Genomic DNA, 21,021 nt, shown 5'->3' with positions numbered 1-21,021 from the left:
TCTATGGGTGTCTGTGTGAGTATATGGCTGTCTGTATGAGTCTGTGCCTCTGTGTGAGTCTATGGGTGTCTGTGTGAGTCTATGGGGCTCTCTGTGAGTCTATGGATCTCTGTGTGAGTCTATGGCTGTCTGTGTGAGTCTATGGGTGTCTGTGTGAGTCTATGGGTCTCTCTGTGTTTACGGGTCTCGGTGTGAGTCTATGGGTCTCTGTGCGAGTCTATGTATGTTGAACTTCTTTTGCACCGTACATGGCCAACCGTGCTAATCGGAGGTGCGGGGGAAGGACAATGAGCTAATCACACAAAGCTGTTCCAAAGACAAAACGACCGACCGATACCCGATGTGTCCTTGAAGACGTCTCGTCACTGTCTACTTGAGTCAGCCTTCACGTAACAATGCGCACATTGACACCGCAATAATGAAAAGAGCTGCATCTACAGATTGCCGATCATTTAATGAATGCTATTACCTCCAAGTCAAACGTAAACCTACGTGTGTTTTTCCATAAATTATTCATATTTTTACGCTACGACCAGGTTTGTTTGCTGTACACATTACGCTTATTTGCGCCACTGCATGGTAATGTTGTTGTTTGGCGTGCCCCCCGAGATATTCAAATTGTGGCAAAACAATTCAAGAAATAAATCGGTATTCCTATGTTACGTATCGCCTTTTTGCCTTCGGTTTATTGTCCCAGCCACTGTCGACACATTTCAATTATCACATTAAGTCACGCATCAACAAAGCGCCCGTACAAATGCGTCCGGAAGCTACTGTTTAATACGCATAAATATATATTGTGCTGCAATTAATTTCTTGCAATGTACTAATGCAATCACTGTGGTAGTATTTGTATTGCAGATCCATTGTTTACTTATTGATATGCAAATTGTGTGTTCAAAACGTAAAACAATACAGCATATTACGTATGTTAATGTTTTACGGGGTTTAAGAACAATTGTGTGTGTAAATCCTCATGAGCCGTGGTCAATCCACTGTTGGATGGAGGCCACCCCAAGCGGTCGTCATCAGCCGTGGTCAATCCACTGCTGGATGGAGGCCACCCCAAGCGGTCGTCATCAGTCGTGGTCAATCCACTGCTGGATGGAGGCCACCCCAATAAGCCGTCACCATCTCTCGCGAACCTGCAGTGGCGACAATCGACATGGCGCTCGTCGCATCGCTCCACCTCCTACCAGTGGGCGAGCTCTCAGTTACGCTCCGTTCCATGCTTTTGTGAGTTCAGTTGTTCTTGACGGGGGGGGGGGGGGGGTGGTGTTGTTGTTGTTTGTTTTGTAAAGGCCGACAAACAACGGAGCACTTAGACGAGACGGTTGCGCGTGCGAAAAAAAAACGTGCGGTCGGGAATTTTGTGAAGGTCTCTGTCCGGTGCAAGGGAGGCCTCAAACGGTGATTTCGTGAGAGGCCATAGAATTAAACCGATTGCGGGGAAGAAATTGAAACTTAAAAGGCGGTGAAAACGAGGCTTGACTATCGGGGGGGGGGGGGGGGGGGAGTTACAGCCGTTGGAGAAGGACGGGGATTAGCTGAGGGAAATGGGGGTGAGCGAATCTTCGAGAACTGGGGGCTCAAGGGCTATGAAAAGGGGGGTAAGCGCAAGGGGAAAGGACGCTTGGAGAGATTGCGAAGTCCTGGGCCCCCGGGAGAGTTGTTGGCGTCCACGCGCAAGGCTCTCGGGAAAGCGGAGGTCACGTGTCGGGCGTCGTTACACGCTCGAACGGGCGCGTTGTGTGAACTCCACGTGCGGCGAGGAGCGGATAGTGGGGTAGGCAAAACACGAGAGGGCTTTCCTTGGCGATGCCCCTTCCAGGAGTGGCATTAAAGCCACAACAAAACAAAACCCTCGTGGAACGTCAATTATCTGTGCCCCCCTCCCCCGATTTCCCAGAAGGCCGCTTGTGTTGTGGCCGAAGCGTCGTGAGAATTTTATTGTGTTATTTTATTTTATCAATTTATTATTTTATTCTCATTCTACGTGACTTTACCGAAAGAACCAAAGAAGATAGATTAATATATTGATGGATTTCTCAGATATCCAATCGCGTTTGCGCGGAGCACCTGCAGGGCAATTTTTCATGGAGATGATTTTCTTTGCTGTTTTCCAATCTTGAAATAGTAAAAAAAAAATAGAGAGGAGTGATACCAGAGGTTGATCTGGGATTAGATTGGGAACCAGTGGAGGGACGTGCATTCTAATTACTGAATACATTTTGCACAAATGAAACCATATATATAAAACTATTTTTTATTTTACCAGATAAGGCCCACTGAGCGATAGCTCATTTTCAGACGCGACCCTGGCTATGACAAATGATAGCTCAACAAAGTGGCTTATAGTCATCATGTGGACATTCATAGCTACCAAATGCTCTTAAGTGCATGTTGGTTCTAAATGTCGAGGGAAAAAACCCGGTGCACTCGGAGAACCATGCCAACATTGATGATGATTCTAGATTTGAAGTTTTCGTGACTGCAAGGATCCATACTCTTTGGTTCTTTCGGTAAAGTCACGTAGATGAAAAATAATGAAAATAATAAAATGAAAATAACTAAAATAAATCACGATGTATCAGGCGCAACCCAAGCGTCCGTCATCAGGTGGGAAAGCGTGGTCTGCTGCTGATGCAGATTTTTAAAAGGTTTGAAATGGGTGTAGCTCAATGGTCATAAAGAAGTGGCTGGGTCTAGTGATGTTAATGTGAGAAACGTCGTGATTTAATTTAGTTATTTTCATTTTATTATTTTCAGTACTATTATTTTTATTTTTTAATCTACGTGACTTTATCGAAAGAACCCAAGAGCATTATGATGATGCAATTTTTTTTATTTTTGTTTATAATAAAAAGTATCTGGCAATGTGCGACTGTGGCCACTCAGAGCAGACCCTGGGAACGTTGAAGGATGCCTCAATCCCCAAGTGACAAGCGGCGAAGGACCATCACGGTGACACGCTCCCACTACCAGACTCAATCCGCCTGGCTCAAGCGCGTCACACAGTAACATCACAGCCCTTGCTCTGCAACAACGGCTCTTAACCTGGGGTGCGCGCGTAAGAGATTCACTTAAACGTCGCTCGCATCGAACAATTCCACGAACAGTTTCGCACAACCGGGCATTCAGGAGTTAAATTAACGATTGCCAAGGCTCATAAAGTTTTTAAACATTTTTATAACAGAGCGTTTGGTCGTTTTCCAAACATGGCCTAGAGAAAACAAATATCCGACCAGGTGTCTCAGCGGCAAAGCGAACTCGCCGCCGGTCGGACGGTTCACGAGATCGATTCCTGATCGGGAAGGGGTTGATTCAATGGATCACCCCCAGAGTCAATAGAATCACTGGGAAAGTCGACAATCGTTTCCTTATGGACGGACAGTCTCGCCCCCACTCCCCCCCATTTCGAAGCAATGTGTAATTCCCACCTCTCACCTCTGGCTCAAAGCCGTAAGCGCAGTGCCGGATTATCGTAGTAGCAACAGTAGCTACATGTGTAGTAGCTACATGTGTAGTAGTAGCTACACGTGTAGTAGTAACTACGGGCCCCGCACCTTAAAAGGCCCCGCGCTAAATGCTTTCAAGCTGTTAATTCCGGTTCAGTGATTTTGCACTTGCTCTATTACTACAGTACTATACCGCCTTCAAATTTTATACACGACTGGATTTTTAAGGTTAGCGATTTGTCGTATTATCTGGCTGTATAGCAAAAAAATACATACTTTACTATGCAAGTAAATTATTTTTTATATGTATTAGGGCCCCTTTGTAACATCATGCTAGAAGCCCCGCACAAGCATAATCCGGCACTGTGTAAGCAGGAGCTGGGTAGCAATTCCCTCAATGCTCATTTGAGCAGGGACATACTCTGAGAGTGACTGGCACGTTAGACATCTGTTTTGTATTCATGGAAATGAAGTGTACGATGTATATGTGTATATTGAGGTGTGCATTGTATGTATGTATAAACGTCCCATGTTATGTACATTGAACTCATTTCGCACCATACGTAGCCAACCGTGCTAATCGGAGGTGTAGAGGAAGGACAACACACTATGGGTCTCTGTGTGAGTCTATGGGTCTCTGTGTGAATCTATGGGCCTCTGTTTGAGGCTATGTCTCTGTGTGAGTCTTGGTGTCTCTGTGTGAGTCTATGGGTCTCGTTGTGAGTCTGTGTGAATCTTGGTGTCTCTGTGTGAGTCTTGGTGTCTCTGTGTGAATCTATGGGTCTCGTTGTGAGTCTGTGTCTCTGTGTGAGTCTATGGGTCTCTGTGCGAGTCTTGGTGTCACTGTGTGAGTCTGTGGGTCTCTGTGTGAGTCTATGGGTCTCTGTGTGAGTCTATGGGTCTCTGTGTGAGTCTTGGTGTCTCTGTGTGAGTCTATGGGTCTCGTTGTGAGTCTATGTATCTCTGTGTGGGGGCGCTGGTGTATCGAACACCTTGTGGACAAAGATCCCCCGTATCCCCCGTGTAGCCTTAAAAGAGCGTCGGGCCAAGTGCTGTTAGCGAGTGGCACCTGGTGGTGGGTGGCCAGCACCACGCCCGGCCCCAGTGGCGATGTTCACACACTGCATCAGGTGCTCATTTGAGGCCGAGTCTACCTAGGGTAGGAAGCCCAGGATCGGTTCAGATAATCGCCACCGGTGTTGGCCGTCGTGAGCTGGAATCGAACCCCAAGCCAGCGCGCTAACCGCTGCGCCAACGCTCCCCGCACGTGCAACACCTCTCCTGGCAGAATCGGTGGTGGTGGTGGTGGTGGTATGACGTCAGCCAAAAAGTCCAGGACCTAACGCGGATTGTTGCATCGCCGGATCGTGACAAAAAAGGGCAGTGGGCTTGGGAATGGGCCTTCTGCTATTGGACATCTGTGAAAAACAGCTTCACAGACTCGTCGGATTTCTTCAGGATAAATAACGATTCCGATTCTGACCTTTGGACTGGACAGAGCCACAGAGGGCGGTGGAACGAAGTGGCTGAGAGAAGGAACTCCTGGAAGGTTCCAGAAAGTGCGAGGAGAGAGAGAGAAGCTAACCTTTACTCATTTTCAGAGGTGGGTGGGATTGGGGGGGGGGTGGGGGGGGCTCTTCCGCCAATGAGACATAATCAGCGTGAGGTCCGCCACACGTTTGAAACCATTGGGGGGTTGTCAGCAGCACGGCGGTGGCGAGAATGGCACCAGGCCAGGAGATGTGAACTACCTCGCCTCGTATGCAGGAGGTCGTGGCGTTCGATACCAACCCTGACGCCTGCTGCTGTATATTTGGAGTTTGCGTGTTCTATCTGTCTCCCCGTGGTCGCGTGGATTCTTCTCCGGGTCCTCCGGTTTTCCCCTCCACCTTTAGAATCATTCCCCCTTAAAGAGTATTTGGCTGCTATAAATTTCCACTTGGTAAGCCACTTCGTTGAGCGATCACTTGTGGCTCGGTCGCTTCTGAAAAACAAGTTAATACCTCAGTAGACTTTACCTGGGAGGATACAATTTTTTTTATTTAGCTTCATCTGTATATTTTAAAGTGGTTTGTTGACCTTCCCTATACGTTTCACTCCCATCGTGTATCAGCATTGTTTGTTGTCGTAACGTTCTGACCCGTCCTTACGAGACATCTGTGAAAAAGAGCTGTATAGCTCATCGGATTCCTCCGGCACAAATAAATATGCTGGTTATCCGGAAGGTCAGCGTGCCGGATTTGCGATGCAGCAGTGGCCAGGTTGGGTTCTGTCTCGCAACGTGGGAGTTTAAACGGTGGCGCAAGTTTGTTAAATCCCCCTACTGCCTCGATTTGCATGGCCGACGACTCTAATGAGAGAACGCAACCTGGAGGTTTCAGCATACAATGCGGTCATGATCCAATTACAATTCCCAATACTGCGCTGCTTCAGTGGAAAATTACATGGCAAGTGATTTCATTCTTTCACGGTCAAAAAAGTGAACTCCAAATAATGAACAAATAAATGACATCCCAATAATGAATGATGCGAGTTTGAAATAGACCAAGCTGTAAATGCAAGCATTTAACGTAGATGGGCTGCCAAGGGAAATCTAAGTGAAGGATAATTACTGACCTTTCATAATTCCATGCATGAAGCCGCAATTGATGGCCTTAATATGACTTACTCATTTTTATCGAAAATACAATCTAATGTAATGGATTTAAATAAATCATAAGGTATGACATTTCAAAACATAATCCTATACAAATAAATCGGTTTGCGATACCATATCATAACTGGCACGGAAGTTGCGGTGTTAAATTGATTCTGTGTCGATCAAGGCGAAGAATATTTAATTTCTATAAGACAGCATCATTGTTTGATTCTATTGTACATTTTCTTTTAAAAAATTCAGCTAAGTACCTGGCAAAATATTAAAAATATATATATAGGACGTGACATCAACGACAGTTGTACGTACAGCGCCTTAAGCGATGCTGCGGATAATTTGGCTGAGAGGATTTTGAAAGCTTGTAAAAGATAGGCCCGAAGTCTTACTTGCTCTGAATAATAGAGATGCAGCCCTGCAATTGCACGCTCTATTGCTAAGATATAAAATGTATTATTCCGTTGGTTTCTTCGACGTTTACATATAATTGTATGCTAACGTAACTGCCTCTGGAGTGTTTCACCATTGCTGAGATCAATTTTGAGGCTGCACGCTTGTGAAAACGTGCTCCATAGTTCGTAGGATTCTTCCAGATTAAATCAAACGTCTATGGGGCCGTCCTTAAATGACGTCACGCGATTTTGGACGATTTTTTACCCCCCCCCCCCTTCGTCACACGACGTCACAAAAAGTCAGACCCCCACCTCAAATATGACGTCACAAAGCTCTCCCCCCCCCCCCCCCCAAAATATATATAAAACATGCTTCAAATCGCTTTAAACTATTGTCATTGCAGTGCGTGTTTAATGTGCCGCTGCACTCTGATGTTGTAGGAGAAAACATTTATTAAAAAGTCTATTTAATTAAGTAGAACGTGTTGTCTATATTTATTTAGAGTTGCGCATTTTGATGTGACGTCACATTTTTCAAACCCCCCTCCCCCCCTCTTCACACATCGTCACAAATGTCTGACCCCACCCCCCCCCAGGTGCGTGACGTCATTTATGGACGGCCCCTATTCTCATGCCACTGATGGGTGCAAAGACCTCTTACTAGAAGGTGCTCTATAGAGATCCCCTATAGAAGATATTGGTCTACTCTTCCATGCTAACCAGACGTCTTGTACCTAGGAGTTACTCTCGACCGCCGCCACCTCAACCAAGCCATCAATAAAACAAAAACACGACGAAATATCATACTCCTTGCTTCTACACGGTGAAGTCACGTGGATAGAAAGGTGAATAGGTCGCGACGTTGCGATCGTAACACAAGCGGCCGCCTTTTCTCTCTCACCTGAAGACGGTCGCTTGTGTTGCGATCGAAACGTCGTTTTTCTATTTATTTTCTACCCACGTGACTTTACCGAAAGAACCAACGAGTGTGGATCCCCTGCAGTCACGAAAGCTTCAAATCAAGATACGACTAAATATCATTCGTAAAACCCGACAGGAACCAGGCCGTCGAAGCTACGCCCGCGCGTTAAAGATATCGACACAAGCGCTGTGCCACTCACTCCGCCGCGGACGGAGTACCATGCCCCAGTGTGGATTGACAGCTCCCACACAAACCTCGTCGACAGCGAAATCAACACAGCACTTCGCGTCATCAGCGGCACCCTGAAGCTCACTCCGCACCCGTGGCCTTCACGCGCTGGCGAACATCGCCGCAGCCAGCATCCGACGCGATGCCGCGACGGTCCGGGAGTCCCACCATATTAGGGGCGCCGCGGTGGCGAGATGTTAACTACCTCGCCTGGTACACAGGAGGTCGTGGGTTCGATCCCGTGTATATTTGAAGCTTGCATATACTCGTCGTGGTCGCGTGGATTTTTCTCCGGGTCCTCCGGTTTTTCCCCTCCACATTTAGAATCAACATCACGCGTTTAAGATAATTTAGCAGCGATAAATGTCCACGCGATAAGCCACTTCATTGAGCCACCGTTTGTGGCCAGGTCGCTTCTGAATAAGAGCTATAGAGCTCAGTGGGCCTTACCTGGTAAAATAAAAAAGTTGAAGTCATGGAAAAAATCGATCTGCCACCCACTCCAACAAGACCTAAAAGAAGCACCCCCCCTCCCATTCCATCGGCTAAAATTCAGGAAACGTTTCAGGATACATGGTTGTGAACCACGCAGAGATGTCCAGGTATGTGTGTACTGTTCTGGGAGCTCTGGCAGCCCAGGTGGTGGAAAAAAAAGAGTTGACCGTTTCATCTCTGAGATTCTGACATCTACTGGTTAAAAATGAATGGCAGCAGACACTCACCATTATTATTGACTAAAATGTATGAATGTATGTTGTTTAACTTCCTTTGCACCGTACGTAGCCAACCGTGATAATTAATCGGAGGTGCGGGGTAACTTCCAAAAAAATAAACAACCAAAATCAGTTGGAAAAGGTTTTAAATTTATACGTAAAAGTGCATGGCCTCCTAAAATGCGGAGAGTCGAATTTGAATGCGAAATTTTTTTTAAACGTCACGCAAAATTAACGCGCGCGCAAAATCACGTAACAATTAACTACATTTTAGTTCAAAGGCAGTGGCGTAAATACTGACGTAATCCCACGAGCTCAATTCGCAGAAGCAACTCGTTTTTCCCACCGAGCCACAGGAAGCTTCTAAACAAATGGGATCAGGATATTTGATGTGCTCACAAGAAGGGGCATTGCTTTTCACTTTTCTTTTAAGGCCTCTGGGGTTATTGACGGACACGTTGAGCGTTTTATTATTATCATAGGTCAGATATCTTTTTTGTTATTTGTTTTCACGTTCACGGGATTCGGGGGGAGGAGGGGGGGGGGGAGTTTGCTAATGCATTCAAGGCCGAGAGGTTTAAAAAAAAATGTGGCGCCTGATCAAGATTGACAACGGGTGCTCGACGGTGCGCTCGGAGCTGATGTGAGCGCAGTTGCCGTTGCGAATCGCGGGGCGGTGCGCGATGCCGCAATTTGTAAAAAAAAATTTGACGAGACTTTGTTGCGGCGCTCGGCACAATTCGTACGGAGTCCACTTAACTCAAAAGTGCGCTTTGCATTTCAGAAGCCATTTTTTTCTCTCTCTCGTTTGTTTTGCCTGCTAAGACGAACATTGTTTCCACAAAAAAACAATTCATACTCTTTGTGTTTTTTTCGGTAATGTCACGTGGGTAAAAAAAATAAAATGAAAACTAAATTAAATCACGACGTTTCGGAGGCAACACAAGCTTCCTCCATCAGGTGTAAAAAAGGCACAGCAAAATAACTGTAGTTGTGCCTTTTTTTTACACCTGATGAAGGAAGCTTGTGTTGCCTCCAAAACGTCGTGATTGAGTTGTTTTCATTTATTTAAATTTTTTCACCTATGTGACTTTACCGAAAAAAAAGCAAAGAGTATGAATCCTTGCAGTCACGAAAGCTTCAAATCTAGAAAGACAATAGAGTTTATGGACGTAATAAAAAAAACGAGTTCAACTATGTTGTCTGGCAGGCCACATAAACTAGGATGCAACGATGCAACGTCGCGTCACGTCACGTGACGTCGTGATGACACGTCCGCGTACATGTAATCACTAATCTGTTTCTCGTTACGACGTTGCGGCCATTGCGTGCGACGTCATTCAGAACGCTGCGACGACACGCAGCGTCACCAACGCGCATTTCGATTCGTCCATTGCATGTGACGTCAGCGACAAGGCTAGGCAACCTGCGGTGAGAGAAAAAAAAGCAACCTGGAGGGTGGTGCCAAGTTGGTTTAGGAGGCGACGCTTGCTAATATGGATAATCCCAATTAAGTAAAAGTGTGGGTAGTTTATTTGGAACCGTAGTCATTTAAACTTGTAACGCCTTGCACCGTATTTGCTCACTCTCGAAGAGATAGAATAAGTCAATAATTTCCAAAGCTCTGCAGTCCCATATCTATGGAATGACAGTCGAGTCTACATGCGGTGTGAGTGAACTAGTGGCCACGGGAGGTAATGACAGGGGAGTCAGCCTACGGTGCGAATGCACTAGTGGCCACGGGAGGTAATGACAGGGGAGTCAGCCTACGGTGCGAATGCACTAGATGCCACGGGAGCTAATGACAGGGTTATCAGTTGTGAGTGCGAAGGGACTGGTGGCTACGGGAGTGATCGAGAAGGGAACGTGGTGCTGTGTGCTCTTTGCTGTGCGGACCAGGGGATCAGAGGTTCGCACAGCAGAGAGCACCACTTTTCCACCCACTCTGCATGCGAGAGTTGAAGTTTCGTCGCGTGACTTGAACCGATGTATTTCAATTCTCAAGAGCAGGAATTTCGCAAAATTAAGTGAAGAACGAACTAAAATTCATCGGGGTTTTTTTTTGTTTGGCCCGCGCGCGTTCATTGGTGATGAGGCCGAGGTAACACGAGAAGCTCGTTTAACCATAGGTAGGGGGGTGGCTGGATTCGAACCCAAAATCTTAACGGTGCCAGCTCGGCACTGACCACTGGGCCAACTGGTCGCCTCCAAACTGCGTTTAAATTGGAAACACTGAATGCAAAATCAGCACGTCCGTCTGAATGGCAAAATCAATTTGCGTTGCATCTAAGAGGAATTTTACTTTCAAAGATAAGTGACTCTCGGCCCATTTTAACCGAGCACAATGCAAAGCATATTACTCATCAATTGCAAGGAACATCACACGATTACCTGTTTTTTTTTAAAATCAAGTTATGCCAGTTATTGTTATTGCGCAAGGGGCAGCGTGACCCCTGTCCTAATTGGGCATTTTGGAGGCAGATGCTTAGCTTATGGCTCAATCACTCCCGAATGTGCACGATCGCGACGGATCTCAGAAGCCAAGCTTGATTGAGCCTGAATATTGATTGCATGTGCAACCGCCATGCACAACATTGTGGAGCGGAGGCCGGTGCAGCAAAACCCACTGACGTATTGTACTTCTATGCTCCCCGCATTTGCCAACCAGAACTGACAAGCACGGTGAGGTATGGGTCAAATCATCACCTCCCGCCCTCCCCCGTCCATGATTCACACGGCAAAGGAAGGCCGTTATCCAGCAGTGGACTGACAAAGGACTATGCATGTGCCACCAATAAAGTAGCCAACCTTTCCATTAATTACATATTTAAATTACATTGCTTCATTATTAACCACCGTTATATTCCGAATACTCATGGATACCACTTAGAATGGAAATAGATTTGCTATTAAGGCCAGTTTCCCAGAAGGTCACCTAGTTGTACTTTTTTGCTGTTAAGGTCAGTGTTATTAACGTGCGAGGTGAGTTTCATATTCCTGCGGTATTTTTAAATGTAAAATGAATAGACAAAGTGTTGTGGGGAGGAAAAACATCATTCATGAAACAGTCACGGAGTATAAAGTGGGCTGGAAGTGCTCGTTCAAAAATGTTACTTTAGCCTTTATTCAAATTCACGATTTCCACGAACACCATGACCTTCCTTTCCAAAGTCCTCGCCTTTTCTTGTGAGACATTCACATTACTCCATTCTCAACTTTTGACCAGATTTATAGTTTCCGACCACGTAACAATAGGAAGCACGCTTTTCCGCGCACACGCTTTTAAGGGTGAAATGTTTTTTTTACATAAATTTAGTTGTCTCATGAGTCCCAACAAAACCCACATTTGATAACTTTTCCAGCAGGCAGGCAGTCGTCGCATTGCCCACCACTCTGTTATCACGCCGAACAGATTGACGTCCTATGGAGAGCAGACCGCACGCACTACGAAGCTGCGCAGCTTGTGTGCGAGGGCGCCAGCTTAACCCTTTAGCGTTCCGAGACATCGGCAAGTTGCAGGGTGGGCGTTGGTTCCGTTCGCCGCTGAATCATTGAACGCGCAAGTGGTTGAGCGTTAATTTTATTTAGAGAGGCTGCAGAAAACTCTAGCGACACGACCGCAACCCTACGATAGCTGGCGCCAAACTGTGCCAAGCGCCCTCCCGCATGGCCTTGTGGGAGCCTCGGTACGTCTTCCGACCTCATGATGTACCGACATTTAATTTATTTTAGTTCTTTTGATGACGTACACGTACGTCATCAAAATGGGAAAGGGATGGGACAGGATTAAATGCCAACAAGTCGTAGCAGCTCCACCAAGTGGGCATGATGCAAGACAGAGGGTCACATTAGCGACTGTATCACCAATTTGTCAGCATACTGTGGGTGTTAAAACCGGTTCAGAATTTTTGCTTATGGTGAAACAATACTGATGAGATTATGCACTCCCAGAAGGCCGTGCGGCTGATGGGTTGTGTAAGATTTTTATGCTTGCTTTTGTTTTTACGTGGCCAGACGGATATGTGGAGACATACCGTCTGCCTATTTATTCTGTCATAAAGAATTCCCAAACAACAACGCAAACGATTATTTCGTATCAAGGTGGTCAAGGTCAGGTTGGTAAAAAAAAAAAACTCCCCCTGCCTCCCCCTTCTTGAGACTCCCTCAGTCAGCGCAGCATCACATCGTGCCAGGTGGTATCAATAAGACGCAAAGCTACTTCGGGAGTCACTTCACTCGGCCTCGCTCAGCACAAGGTGGGTGACACGCCTTTCATGTTCGATGACACGTGTCACACCCTATTTAATCCGATTGATTTAGGACACACCGGCCTTCCGAATCTCAAAGAGGTTACCTTGAGCAATGAGAAAAAAAATCACACGTTGGTGTTTTTTTTTTCATTTTTATTTCTTCCGCCGACATTTGGTGATCAGATAAAGGCGATCGACACTCCCCACGTGCGAACGTTTAAACCGCGAACGGCCAGCCTGATGTGAATCTGGGACCCTGGCGAAACGTTGCCTTCATGAGCTCCTCAAGCAGCCCCCAGCCACCCTCATACCCAAGGCTATAATGTAGAGGAAAAGATTTAACACGGATTCCAAACTGAACAATTTCTTCCTTCGACGTGCCCTGTTTCTATTTGAAAGGATTATAGTCTTCATCCTGTGAAAAGAAATTCGATAATTATCCATCTGACCTGTGTTAAGAATAGAAAAAAAATTGGTAACAAAAATAAGTTTGTCATTGTACGTACTTAGATTTGCACTCAAAAGTCGAAAATAAATTATTTTGATCCCAGAATGAATCACAATTTGATGTGCTGAATAACAGTGGGTGGTTTACTTTCGATATGTTTAATTTTCTTTATGCAAGCCACTGACTTTTATTCAGCACATCAAATTAGATTAATTCCGGGGTCAAACTACTGTATTTCTACTTTTGAGTGCAAATAAAAGTGTGTGTAAAAACATTAAACTTTTTTTCTTTTTACGTTCAAGTATCACTGTCATTTACTTAAATAAGACTTGAACATACGTTCTGGTCATTTTAATGCAGTGATGTTGAAGTCCAGGAAAGAAAGAAGTAATAGCCTCAATCTCTCCGTTTATTAATATCCACATTTAATATCAGATTTAACGGGAATTGGTTGACTACTTTGAATTTGAATATATCTCAAAAATCAATTACATCTAAATTGTTTTGACCCCAGAATTAATCAAGTTTGATTTGGAAAACCCTTTAAAATTAAGCTTGTAAATTGAAATTGTATTTATAGTGTTTTATGTTAATATTGCAAACATAATAAGTATACGTACATATTCATTCTAAGATCTCAATCCAGACAATAATAATAATAATTAATTATTGTCAGGATAATTCTAATATATTTGGAATAGTGCAATAAAAACTTTAAGTAAAAACATTTAGAGGCCCAGGATCGGCGGGACCTGGACCGTTTTTTTTTATGAAATCTTGAATTGTCACACAAGATGAGTCTGTGTAGAAAATTTCAGCTAGTTATGCTTCGTAGATCCGAAGATATCAAGCATAAAAGATTTGAAATAATCTAAAGAGAAAACAGGGCACGTTAAATGTGTAAAAAAGGTGTGTTGCTAAGACACTCCACTTAATTTTTAATAACAAGATAATGACAAAAACAAGGTTATACACATATTCTTGGTTCTTTCGGTAAAGTCATGAAGAAGGGAAACAATAAAATAATAAAAATATAAAACAATAAAATTATTATTTTATTGTTTGCCTTCTACGTGACTTTACCGAAAGAACCAAGAATATGAATTCCTGCAGTCACGAAAGCTTTAGAGTCAAAATTTAAGGTTATACACAGTTCGCAAGTGAAAATATGTTAGCGAAAAGGTTAACAATGAGCAAGACTTCTTTAAAAAAAGGCATCTTAATGACACCACCAGGGGATAAGTACAGTCATGGGTGATCTGGCTGAGACCATCAACTCACTGCACTTGAGATGCCGGCTTAGTGCAGAGGCAGTTGATATGCAAATTTGGAATCGTGGGATCTCAGCGGTGACAGCTTATCGCACTGACCTCTGAACCAACTCGGGCACCTTTTGAACCAATGGTCTAAAAAAAAAAGAGGTGCAATGCTTTGCGTTTCAGCGACCCCCAGCATCTCTTTCAATTAAAAAAAAATGATCGTAGAGGTAATATAAAAGAATGAAAATGGTACGTGTCATTAAAGCCATGACTGTACGTTTCGTGATTTCCATGACAGGGCAACTTGGCTGACCTCGCGTGTAAGAAGGGTAACGAAAGGCCACCAGGTCCCTTCAGGTTCATCGCGGAACGTGACTCACCTCGTCGTCGTCGTCGTCAAACATGACGCCTCTGTGGCTCTGCGAGCTCGTCCTGTAGGAGCCAGAAGGAGCTCTGGAACTTCCCGCGGGCCTGTGGTGCAGAATGAAAATTAGGCGTCTGAACGACACGCGTCAGATTCATCCATCAAATGTGATTCCGACACGAAGGGCATGAGCGTCGAATCAAGCGTGTAACAATGGATTATCGACAATTTCAATTGTTGCATACACAAATAATATGATGTTACCATTTGTTTCAACTTGAGACCATGACTTCAGTAACACAATGGCCCAATCTTGCCAATTGTATCATGGGATCTTTAACGCATATACTTATATTTCTATGTTGATGCTACATGAGACAAACCTATAGCCAGTCATGGCAGATATATTCTGTATAGCTCACAAATAAAAAACATAGCCCCTTCTCGATAGCCTTCATGATGCAATAAGGACGTGAACACCAAATACACTTTATTATTATTATTATTTTTGTGTGTGTATATACATGTACATGAGAGCTAGTGTTGTGGTTAGTGCACTGCGCTACGAACCCGGTGACCTCATTTCGATTCCTCTCACTGCTTCTCTTTGGGGATGCAGAAAGCAGCTCAGTTTCACTCTCACTGTCACTTATCTGCAAACATTAAACATTTCATGGCGAGGTTAAGACGTCATCATGGCCAGTGCCGCCGATGTCACAACACATTTTCATCGCAGCAACTGACACCGAACCTCCGAGATCTGCTCTTCCTTTTGACTTAAGCTTCTAAGAAAAGTTTTGCTCCCCTCTGTATCCCAATCCTGCTGTCGACATCACGTTGCACAGTAGGGAGCAGCACTTTCCTACTCGCTCTACCACTGAATGTTCCTCGCACGACAATCATACAGAATCACTATGCTCCGTGTCTCCGTGTGCATATATGGGTCTCTGTGTGAGTATATGGGTCTCTGTGCGTGACTCTGTGTCTCTGTGCGAGTTGAGTATACAGGTCTCTAAGTGAGTATATGTTTCTCTGCATGAGTATATGGGTATCTATGTTAATATATGGGTCTCTGTGTGTGTATACGGGTCTCTATGTGAGTCTATGGGTCTCTATGAGAGTATGCGGGTATCTATAAGAGTCCCTGGGTCTCTGTTTAAACTCGTGTCCACTGTGAGTGTTCTCCCGAGGGCACGACCGGGGTTCACACTTGCCCAATTCTGAAGCCAGCAGCTGGATTCACAACTAAGAAATTGGTTTATAACTGCTACTAAATTAATGTCCATATACGAGAAAAATAATTCATGCAAACAGCCCCTGCTGTCGTGTTTACCTGTACGGGCGGGTTGTATTTCTTCGTAACAGATGCCGACCTGGAAGGCTTTTGTGTCGAAGTTGTAAACATTGCTTACACACGCGCAAAAAAAGGAAAATTAGCAATATTTTCCACAAAATGCACATGTTATGCTGTGATATTCCATTGAATTTCTAACAAAATTTTTTAAAAACACGAATGGAGAATATATTGGCAGCTGATTAGCTCAATAATCTAAACTTATAACACTAGAAGAGACCTGGCCATAAATGATAGCTCAACGAAGTGGCTTACCAAGTGGGCATTTATAGCAGCCTAATACTCTTAAGCGCATGATTCAAAAGACGGAGGGAAAAACCGGAGGACTCGGAGAAGAATCCACGTGACCACGGGGAGACAGACAGAACATGCAAACTCCATATATACAACAGGCGTCAGGGTCGGGATCGAACCCACGCACTCCTTCATACCAGGAGAGGTAGTTAACATCTCCTAGCCACCGCGGTGCCCGCGGTGGCTGTTGTGCCCCCAGGCCAATGTGCGTGCATGCGCTCTCACCGTCAATGGTGGATTGTGGGGCGACGTTTGCTGCCGGGGCCTTGCGTCTGGCACTGGGGGGGGGCTCATTGTGGAAGTCCAAACCGAACCCGCCGGCCTTGCCGCGGCTGCCTGCAACGAGGCATTCACACAAACGACGACGTTTCACGGCGGCGACGGTCAGTGGACACTCACGGTGCGGGTCTTCCGGGTCGGGTCCCGCACCACAGATTAACGCGGCAGAAGTAAATAAAATAATTAAGGCAAAGATCCCCCGTAGCGCCTTAACAGGCTGTTGGGGCAAGTGATGTTAGCGAGTAGCACCTATGAAGGCCGGAGCATCACGTGAGGGAGTGGGTCGCCAACATCACGCCCGGCCGTCTTTGTCTCCCCAGTGGCGATAGGGGGGGGGGGACATTTAGATCTTAAGGTTTGGGCAGTTTAATCAGGGTGTTTTCCCTCATTCCATTGTTAAATTAAATATCACAAGTAAAATATTGATTAATGTCCGAAAACCATGAGGTAAAATAAACGTTGTCACTAACTGTCCAGATCAACCTGCGGTTGCATCACAGCCCCCGCGGAGTCACATGGAGGAGCGTTGGGGAACGCGCTCTGAGAACATCTTTGTCTCCAGCAAGGCGGCGTGCGTCATTCACCAGACAAATCTTCGACGGCGTTGCAGCACACGACGGCGAGCCCGTCTCAAGGGAGGACGCCGAACAAACGGCTGAAACATTCCATATTCTTCATCGGTCCACTGTAACGATGAACGAGGTGTCACGGGCACTCGTGGCTATTGACGAGGGTGGGCGGCTCTGAGCGAGTGTTTGAATGACGGCAGTGACTCAGCGGCTGGGACGTTGCAGCGGCGGAAGGCGTCCTGGGCAAGTGGCCCGGCAAAAAGGGAAAGGTGAGGTCACCGAACTTTGTTTTTCGATTGAGGTCCAAAGACCTCGGGGAAACCTCGTGTGAAGCTGAGCTGATGGCCCGACACACAAAACCTCCACATGTAGTGCAAAAATGTCAAGAGGTTGAGACATATGGGCAGGCAAGTATGTAATTTTCACGCAGCAAAATCTATTTTCTGGGGATTAATCATAATTCGTTTGAAATAATCCAAGAAAAAGTTACACCTTCAAATATACATGAAAACATTTTTTTATCTCCCAGGATCAATTTCCAGACAGTTTTGCAATAAATGTCACAGCAATTATTGGTGGGAAGGCCATTCTATATCATTTAAATTGTCACTTTGCATTAGTAGCTGGGAATGCATTAGCTACACCTATAATATGATCTTGATTTGAAGCTTTCGTGACTGCAGTAATCCATACTCTTTGGTTCTTTCGGTAAAGTCACGTCGGTAGAAAACAAAATCACGACGTTTCGATCGCAACACAAGCAACTGTCTTCAGGTGAAAAGAGGGGGAATCTGCTGAGGCAGGCTGTTTATAAAGGTTTAGAGATGGGCGGGGCAGCTAATGTTAATGTGGAAGCGAGCAGGAGAGAGCGAGTAGGAGAGAGAAATTCGCTTGTAAATGTGAGCTCGGCAAGGGCCGAGCTCGGCTAGGGCCCGGAAATATGAGAGTCGGCTATTATTGGCAGGTAGGAAGGAAACATCAAAGCAGTTTAAACTTTACCTGGTTGATCACGTCCTTCCAAATGATTGCTTAATTTGTATCCATCTTCTCGGTTGAAGCTATGTCTGTGTTGATACATCTGGATGGCTTCATGGACAAATCTTTGATGGTAGCCCGAAGGTTTGCAGAGTACCTTGGTCTCGGAAAAGACAATATCGTGTGAGCCCACCGCGTTCAAACAGTAATCAGCCACGGCAGAGGTGTTGGTTCTGCCGTGTTTCAAATCTGCCTTGTGTTCACGAACATGGTCCGAGACATGTCGTTTCGTTTTCCCAATGTAACTGCTGCCGCAGACACAACTTAGTTTGTAGACACCAGGATATTGCATGTCAGGAATCACATCTTTCACAGATGGGATCAAATCACGGATTTTGTGTACTGTGTTGAATCGAACCTGGATCTTGTGTTTGTTCAAGATTTTGGAAATATTTTTGGTAACCCCTATGTATGGCAAGGTGATGGTTTTGATTGGGTCCTCAGATGGTTCCCTCCCTATGGTTGGGGATACAGCTTTGCGGATTGTGCGATCCAAATATCCATTCATCTTGAAGGCTTGGCGTACGTGCTCCAGTTCACTGGATAGGTGGTGCTGGTCGGAGATGCAACGGGCCATATGGTATAGTGTTTTGATGATGGAATTCTTAAGATGATTCCCTCCCTATGGTTGGGGATACAGCTTTGCGGATTGTGCGATCCAAATATCCATTCATCTTGAAGGCTTGGCGTACGTGCTCCAGTTCACTGGATAGGTGGTGATGGTCGGAGATGCAACGGGCCCTATGGTATAGTGTTTTGATGATGGAATTCTTCTGGGCTGGATGGTCGTGGGAATCAGGCTTTAGATAGGAATCCGTGTGGGCGGCTTTCCTGTAGATAGTGTCCCAACGAGCCATCAGGTCTCTTCTCAATCAAAACATCCAGGAATGGTAGCTTGCCATCATTTTCCACTTCCATGGTGAATTTGATGGATGGGTGTATGGAATTGATGTGGTTGAAAAATTGGTTCAGTGCTGGCAGGCCATGTGGCCAGATAACGAACGTGTCATCTACGTATCTCTTCCACAAGGAAGGACGTAGAGTGGATGTCTGGATGGCATCTGTCTTAAATTTCTCCATGAAAACATTTGCTACCACTGGTGATAAGGGAGAACCCATTGGGGTACCCTCATTTTGTTTGTAGAATGTGCCATTCCAGGTGAAGTGCTGGTAAGGCAATGCCTCACCAAAGTTGGTACATCAGGATACTGTCCCAGTTGGACCAAGTCTTCAATGATTGCAATGGTGTCAAGTACAGGTACCTTGGTGAACAGCGAGACTACATTGAAACTGACAAGCAAATCATCTGGAGACAGAGAGATGTCCTTGATTAGAGAAACCAAGTGAGCTGAGTTAAGTACAGCTGAGGTGGTCTTGCCCGTGAAAGGAAGCAGGGTCTCAGACAGCAATCGGGCCAGTTTGTAGATTGGTGAGTTAATGGTGGAGACGATAGGACGGAGCGGGGTACCTTCTTTATGGATTTTTGGAAGGCCATAAAATCTGGATGGTCTAGCAGCCGAAGGTTTTAGAGAGAGCTGCTTGGTTGGTTCGATGAGAGAAGTCGACTTAGTGATGCTATTGTTGGTTTTCGTAGCCAGGCGGTTGGTAGGATCTCTATTGATGTTGGTGTAGCTGCCATCATTTAAGAAGGTCCTGAATTTTGTTGTTCTAAGTGGTTTCATCCATGATGACAGTGGCATTGCCCTTGTCGACTGAGAGGATGACAATGTCATCTCTCTTTTTTAATTGAGCGAGTTCAAAACGCTCGTCCTTGCTGATGTTGCTAATGGGTTTCTTAGCATTTTTGAGGACAGCAGCGATTTCAGATCTTGCAACGTCTGCCGGGATGTGTCCCAAACCTTTGAGGGATACATTGACCTGGGCAATGATACCATCCACTGTGATGTGTTTTGGGGTGACTACGCAATTTAACCCTTTAGCGATTACCGATTTTAGGTTGTCGGAAATTGGGCTGTTACTCTGATTGAATCTTGTTAACATCTAACTTTTTAATGTGTGAACTTGATAATTTAGACAAGACTCTCTTACAATCACACTTATCATTAACAGATAAAATGTCCACATCTGATTGGGAACACGTAGATAACATGACAGTTTCTCAGCTACTTCAATGTCAACCAAATGTAAAGTTAACCTGATTGCTAAATTCAACCTCCTGTCAAAAAATAAACCAGAGCTTGGCCATATACTGGAACAAACAGAGGCCATTTCTTGCCGACGAGTGGACGAGAAACTTTCTCATCTGCACGTGGGCGATGCAAGGGCAGTGTTGGCGTTAACAGAAGCGCACGTTACGCAGAGCGGCTCAATGCTAACGGCATTCAAATCGGTCACACCTGAGGTCATTGCGTCTCAACCATGCACTTGTGGCTAATGCGTCACTAATGCAACTAGCCTACTTGGCTGCTTCGTGTAATAGCTGTGCTAATGAATGAGACCAGCCACTCCCATTGTACGCGCGTACGCAAATCGTGCTACGTTTACGGAGAGCATACAGTTGAAAGTGTGCGCCGATTTGCGTACGCATGTTGAACTTCTTTTGCACCGCACGTAGCCAACCGTGCTAATCGGAGGGGCGGCGGAAGACCACAAAATAAACACAAAGAGCAGTTCTAAGGAAATACGAGAGAGGGCTGATGATGCTGGTGGTCCGGGAACCAAACTTTGAGAACCGCTGCCCTAACAAAAACGCTCAAAGAGTCTAACACACAGACACACACCGTGCAGAACTAACCGCTGCGCCACTGCTCCCCGCATACGAGGCCCGAGGGAGAAGCACTTT

General features: G+C 45.4%; 1 protein-coding gene across 1 annotated transcript in view; it reads right to left on the bottom strand.

The window, feature by feature from the left end:
- Positions 1–11,466: 11,466 nt before the first annotated feature.
- MRE11 (MRE11 double strand break repair nuclease) overlaps positions 11,467–21,021 on the bottom strand; it is a 92,816-nt gene continuing 83,261 nt past the window's right edge. The window contains exons 15-19 of the mRNA XM_032977795.2: positions 16,561–16,671; positions 16,021–16,094; positions 15,258–15,340; positions 14,704–14,794; positions 11,467–13,031 (exon numbers count right to left, since the gene is read on the bottom strand). Coding sequence (XP_032833686.1) covers positions 13,005–13,031; positions 14,704–14,794; positions 15,258–15,340; positions 16,021–16,094; positions 16,561–16,671 — 386 coding nt within the window. The 3' untranslated portion in view covers positions 11,467–13,004. The remainder of the gene's footprint in view (positions 13,032–14,703; positions 14,795–15,257; positions 15,341–16,020; positions 16,095–16,560; positions 16,672–21,021) is intronic.

The sequence above is a fragment of the Petromyzon marinus genome, chromosome 64 (genome assembly GCF_048934315.1).
Source record: "Petromyzon marinus isolate PM22_M1 ecotype Great Lakes invasive population chromosome 64, UKy_Petmar_22M1.pri1.0, whole genome shotgun sequence".
NCBI classification, from domain to species: Eukaryota; Metazoa; Chordata; class Hyperoartia; order Petromyzontiformes; family Petromyzontidae; genus Petromyzon; species Petromyzon marinus.
Note: the sequence above shows the minus strand (reverse complement) of the source record. Positions and strands in the feature narration are given on the sequence as shown.